The 6,000-nt window shown below is 65.2% G+C and overlaps 1 protein-coding gene across 1 annotated transcript in view; it reads right to left on the minus strand.

The window, feature by feature from the left end:
- KCNT1 (potassium sodium-activated channel subfamily T member 1) overlaps positions 1-5,793 on the minus strand; it is a 77,025-nt gene extending 71,232 nt beyond the window's left edge. Inside the window, exon 1 of the mRNA XM_058524517.1 lies at positions 5,640-5,793. Within this exon, the coding sequence (XP_058380500.1) occupies positions 5,640-5,749 (110 nt within the window). The 5' untranslated portion in view covers positions 5,750-5,793. The remainder of the gene's footprint in view (positions 1-5,639) is intronic.
- Between the last annotated feature and the right edge of the window lie 207 nt (positions 5,794-6,000).

Raw genomic sequence — 6,000 nt, forward strand, 5'->3', positions numbered from 1 at the left:
TGGAGGAGGAAGGTGCTCTGTCCGCCCCATTCCCCGGGCTGCAGGAGGCGCTGCCATGCCCCCGCTCAGCCCCCAGGGAACTGCACCAGGTCCCCACGCTGGCCACGCCGAGCGGCTCCAAGGGAGGCATGGCCTGCAGAGGCGCTCCGGGCCTTATCTGGACAGTGAGACCCATGTGGGGACACCATCCTGTCCACGCACGACACTTTATACCTGACAGAGCTCTCACCCTTTAAAGCCTCATGCCCCCAGCATCCCAGAGAACCCAGCTCCCTGGCCAGCTCTCCTGTCCTGTGCCCTCTGACATCTGTCAACACCTCCAGGCTTACCTCTCCCCCCAACACCAGAGAGGCTCCCATATTGGCCTGGCACCCGGGGCCCCTGCTGCTGATTTGAGACTCTGAGCTCTGAGATCAGACACTTGCCCACAGGCGACCAGCAACAGCCTCTGGCCCAGCGTCCACGGGCTCTCTGCAGATCTCTGAGGGCTCGGGTGGGGCCTGTCCCATGAGGGGAGGAGGGACTGTCCTATGGCCAAGAGGGGAGGCCATCACATGGGCAGGAGGGGGGGCTGTCCCACTGGTGGGGGGCTTGCCATGGGCAGGAGGGGGGACTATCTCATGGGCAGGAGGGAGGCTGTGTCACGGGCAGGAGTGGGGGGTTTGTCCCACTGGCAGGAGTGGGGGGCTGTGTCACTGGCAGGAGTGGGGGGTCTGTCCCACGGGCAGAAGTGGAGGGGTCTGTCCTATGGGCAGGAGTGGGCGGCTGTGCCACGGGCAGGAGTGGGGGTGTCTGTCCCATGGGCAGGAGGGACGCTGTCCCATGAGCAGCAGGGGACTCTGTCCCACGGGGAGGAGTGGGGGGCTGTGCCATGGGCAGGAGTGGGGGTTCTGTCCCACGGGCAGCAGGCTGAAGGCAGGGGCTGAGCTGCTTCCTTCGACTTGAATCCGCCATTTCTGCTTCAGACGGGCACTGTGTCCCCCAGGTCACAGACTCCGGCAGTGGGAAAGGCCTTGGAGGAGGACAGCACGATCTCTCTACGGTCCACGCCATGGCCACGGCGCCCTCACAGCCCCACGAGGGCTGCACGCCAGGCTGCCAGCCTCTTGATGGCCCCGGGCGCCGTTGGCGCCTGGCACTGTGGCAGCTGGCGCAGCTGTGGCCTGCGTGTCCACACGGCAGCCAGGAGAACGGGCGGTCACCGGCCTGGGTGGTGGAGTTGTTCAACCTCCCTGGGCCTCGTTGCCCCCACAGGACACAGGGTCGGGGTGCCTGAGGCAGCACAAGGCGGACCCCTTCAGGCCACTGGAAGAGACGGTGGGAGCCCGCGTCCATGCCATGGCGCCCGCCCTCCCTGCAGCCTCCCGCGCGGTTATCGCAGATGCCACACGCAGATCTGAGCCTGATCTACTGTCCCCTCCTGGCTTCCTGTGGCGACTGTGACAGGAGAAACATCTCTGTCCCAATGTGATGGATGACAGACGGCTCCAGCCGGTCAGCAGGGGTGGAGCCAACAGGAGGGCGGGTGCCAGCATAGAGCGCCCTGCAGGGCTCGCACCGCCACATGCGCTGGCTGGGTCCTGGCCACAGCACCCCCCTGTGGCCACCTGGCAGCCCAGAGCTGAGTCCCCTGTGGCTCCCGGACCCCTGCACCAGCCAGGAGGTGGTGGCTACCCTTCCAAGGCAGAAGCAGTGGACCGAGAGACCAGCGCCAGCCGAGGTCCTCAGCAGGACTCTCTGTTCATGTCACTGTCAACGTGCGGGGCAGCATCATAGACTGGTCAGGGCTGGCACTGGATAAGCCTCGGGGAGGGCTGGCCCTGTGGGGTGGCCAGCACGGCTTCTGGCTTCCAGGCCTCACTGCCCCATGCAGGACAGGCTGGCCACAGCCAGAGCGACTGCACATGGGACCCCTGAACATGCCCCCTGTGGGAGGTCCAGAAGACAAAGCAAACCTGTTCAGAAAGCACTTTGAGCTGGCCCCTGGTCCTGCCACATCCTCTGCAAACGTCTTAAACTGGCCATCGTCTAGTGTGCGTGGGCCTCACTCCCAGGCCAGGCCCCCCGCTCATTCCCCAGTTCCATGGGAGGAAGAGGTTCTGGTGAATGTGGTGGCCTCATCCACACACACAGCCCGAGAGTTCCCAACGCCTTTAAAACCACCCGTGTGCTCAGGGGTGCTGCTCCTGGGCTAGCACTCATCTCAGGGCTCCACCCAGAGGCTCCCAGGCCCACTGCTCCCCAACCCAGCATTAGGCAGGGGCAGGGCCCCCCAAAACTCAAGGTGGGGGCACCCCAAGACGTGCAGACTGGCTGACGGGCCCCACCTACCCTCCCCCGCTCTCTCGCCTGAGATGTACTCGTATGCACATGTGCACATGCACACCCAGCCTCATGTGTTTGGACCAAGGTCCACGGACACACGTGTGTGCACACTACCCTCCCACCAGCACCCCTCACCCACAAGGGCCCGGGACATGTGCAGGGGCCTCTGCCATTTCAGAGAAGCCCTGGCTTGTCTGGAGCGGGGCAGAGAAGTGCCGCCTCCCCAGGGGCCCGGCACCTGGGGCACAGCCTGCATATCCCTGCATCCTCGGGAGCAGAAGGAGGCACCTTGGGGCAGAGTTTATGAGTCAAGAAACGCTCCGAGGAGAGGGGAGGTCGTGATAACAAAGAATGACGTCTGCCTCACCAGAACCATCCTGAGCAACCTCAGGGGTTCATCTGACACACGGGGATGGGCAGGGACATCCACGTGGCTGCAGGCTGTGGCAGAGCTGGGCATGAGGACACAGGTGACACCCACGGCCGGCATGCGACAGAAGCAGAGCTCTGAGCAGGCCCCCCATCCCGGTCCCCTTCTCACTCACCTCTGTCCCCCGAGCTGCTGCTGTAGTCACCCCCTGGCCTAAGGCAGACCCCTGAGTTCCCTCCAGCCCCCAAACAGGAAGCCGTCCCCCCTGCTGGCCAGGGCTGGGCTGTACCACGGGCCCTGTGAATCTTTCCCATGAGGTCTGGGCCACTTCCTGCTGTCCTGCAGGCACCGTTCCCTAATATGGGCCTGGAGGGCTGGCCCAGACCGTACCCTGGCAAGGTGCCAGCCCCAGATCTCTGTGCCCTCTGCCATCAGGGCCCAGAGGGTCCCACACTGCCCTAGGGGGCAGGGCTCTCGGAACTGGTGGTTCTGGGAAAGGCCAGGCCGGGGGCTCTGATGGGAAGGCCACTGGGCAGGAGGCAGGCACTGGCTGGCTCTGGGGCAGCTGGGCACTCCCTGACCCCTCTCTCTCTCACAATAGCTGTCACTTCCAGGGCAGAGGCATCTGGATCTGGGGAAGGAACAGGGCAAGAAGGACAGGACCCAGTGACCATGAGAGGTGGTTGGGGCCTGGGACCCCAGGGCACAGGGGGGAGGCATGGGGTCCAGGCAGGGGGTCAGGCACCAGGGCAAAGACTCCTGCAGCCCAGAGAGCTGGGACCCTCCTGGGACCCCTACTGCCTGGCCTCACAGTGGGGGGATGGCCCTCACTGGGGCAAGGATGGGGGTGTGGGCTGGGGCAGACACTGGGGGTGCACCCCCACCCAGAACCACAGCACTATGGCCAGCATCACCCAGCACCTTTAAAGGACAGAGACCACCCAAGGTCCAGGGAAGGAGCAAAGCCAAGGCTGCTGGACTCAGGGTCGACCTCGCTGTGAAACCAGGTGCAGGAACCTGCCCCAAAGAACTCCCTCCACCCAGACCCTCTCTTGGCCCAAGAAAGGTCTTCCTTCTCTGAGCTGAAGCCCCCCTTCCTGAGCCGCCAGCCTGGGCCTCAGCTGCCCACACCCCGGCCAGGCCAGCCCTACTCCTCCACCTAGTCTCCCCTTCTCTGGGGGGCTCTTCCCCCAGCCCGACCTTCCTGAGGGGGAGGGGTCTTCAGCCAGGCTGACCTTCCTGGGGGGTCTTCAACCAGCCTGCCTGACATCCCCTCAGCCCTGGCAGCCTGTCCAGACATGTCTGCAGCATGACACCGAACCTGCAGAGGCAGAGGCCAGCGCCGACCAGCAGGGAGGAGGGGCTGTCCCCAGCGGGTGGGTGGTGCCAGCAGGGAGACGGGGGTGTCGGAGGGGTCTGAGCCCACCAGTCCCAAACCCTGAGAACACAGAGCTCGTGCCCCGTCTAGAGCAGGTGGTCAAATGGGGCAGGTGAACTTGGAGGTGGGGCACCAGGGAGGACAGCAACCGGCCGAGGAGGGAGATGGGGAGAGGGGCCGGCCAGACCAAGAAGGTGACAGAAATCACAAGTCCTCTTGAGGTCACTCAGTCTGTGCCTGATGGACATCACCTGGATGACCCCTCAGAGCGGCCCGAGGGAGGTTCAGCTGTGCTCACTTCACGGGGTTAACTCCGCTCGCCTAACACTAGCAGAGTGGACCGCCTGCTCTCAGAGCACCTGCTCCTCACCCCCAAGCTGGGCCCCCGTAACCCCTGGTGCCAGGCCGGTCCCGTCCCTCCCACGTGTGGCTGCAAACTTCCCCTCCCGAGCCTGGTCCCTCACCAGAAACGGCCCTTAAAGCTCATCCCCTCCACCCCTCACTTTACGGGAGGAAACCGAGTCCCACAGAGGAGACGGTCAGCAGCAGCCCCTGCTCAGGCCCTGAACTCAGGCCACCCGCTTTTCCGTGTGTGCCTCCACCCCTTCTCTGGCCTTGGAACAGCCAGAGCCAGTGGGACTCAGGGGACAGGGCTCCGCCCAGCGGGGGAGGGTCACTCAGGGCAGGGACAGGCTGTGGGTCACTTGGAGTCTGGCTCCTGGCATGGGTGAGGGGCAGACTCTGCCTGTCCTCCGGGCTGACCGGGTAGGGGAGAGGGCTGGAGGACCAGGACCCTGGGGCAAAGCCCCAGCCAACTGTCACGCTCTGCCTGTCCTCAGCCCCTCCGCCAGCACTGTGCCTTCTGTGCTAGTCACCTGGATGGGCAGGAGCTGTGTGGTATCCTGGGACACTTCACAGGCCACCTGGAAGCCCTTGTCAGTTGACCCTCTCCTCACACAGATGGGCAAACAGAGATCCCGGAAAGAGAAGTGACCAGCGGAAAACCACCAAGCGACCGGAACCCAGGACCCCCACCTTTCATCTGACAGCTCACCTGCACCCCACACTCCGATCAGGGCTCTTCCTGGGAAGAATTGCCCTTGAAAACCTGCTTCTAGGTGGGGTACCCTTGCCCGTGTGCCCCACTTAGGTGCAGCGCTGTCACTCCCACGCAGGAGCACCCCACATGGCACCCCTAGGCTCGGTCGGAGGGGGGCTGGGAGGTCCGCGCTCCACCCGCCCATCGGGTTTACACCTCCAGGTCCTAGGAGACGCTTAGAGCCCCGCATCTGAAAATGGCCGCGCTCCAGCCACCTTCGCGTTAAGGGCACCTGCTGGTCATTGGAATAAGTGCCTCCTGGGCCCCGGCCTGAGGGGCGCCCCTGCTCCCCACGGTGGTTGGGGGAGGGTGCTCGCGGGCCTGGGGGTGGGGGTGGGTCTGGGAAGTGGGGATCTTGGGTATGCGAAGCCCTGGGGGCTGGGGGTCCTGGGCGTGGGGAGGTCCCGGGGGGTGGCGCTAGCCGGAACTGGGGTCCCTCTGCGTGGGGGAGGGCGCACAGACTGTACCTGGGGGCGCATAGGCCGTCGTCGAACACGAAGGTCCGGTTGGTGTGGCCTCCGCTGCGCGCCCCCCTGCAGACGCCCCCCTGGCTGCGCGCCCCGTCCGGGAGCGGCATGCGGGCCAGCGGCTCGGACCTGGAGCCGAGGGAGAACCGAGTGGGTAGCGACAGGCGACTTCTTTCCTCGCTTTGCCCCAAAACACACACTCTCCGTTCTCAGATTCAGGGAAAAAAACCCTGTTCCAGGGTCGGGCTTCGGGCGCCTGTCCGGGTGCGCCCCCTGCCGGCCGCGCCGGGAACCGCGGCGGTGTCGGGCTGGCGGGGTGGGCGGGGGTCCATCCGCATCCCCACCCGAGAACCCGCCCCCA

This window comes from Diceros bicornis, chromosome 28 (assembly GCF_020826845.1).
Source record: "Diceros bicornis minor isolate mBicDic1 chromosome 28, mDicBic1.mat.cur, whole genome shotgun sequence".
NCBI classification, from domain to species: domain Eukaryota; kingdom Metazoa; phylum Chordata; class Mammalia; order Perissodactyla; family Rhinocerotidae; genus Diceros; species Diceros bicornis.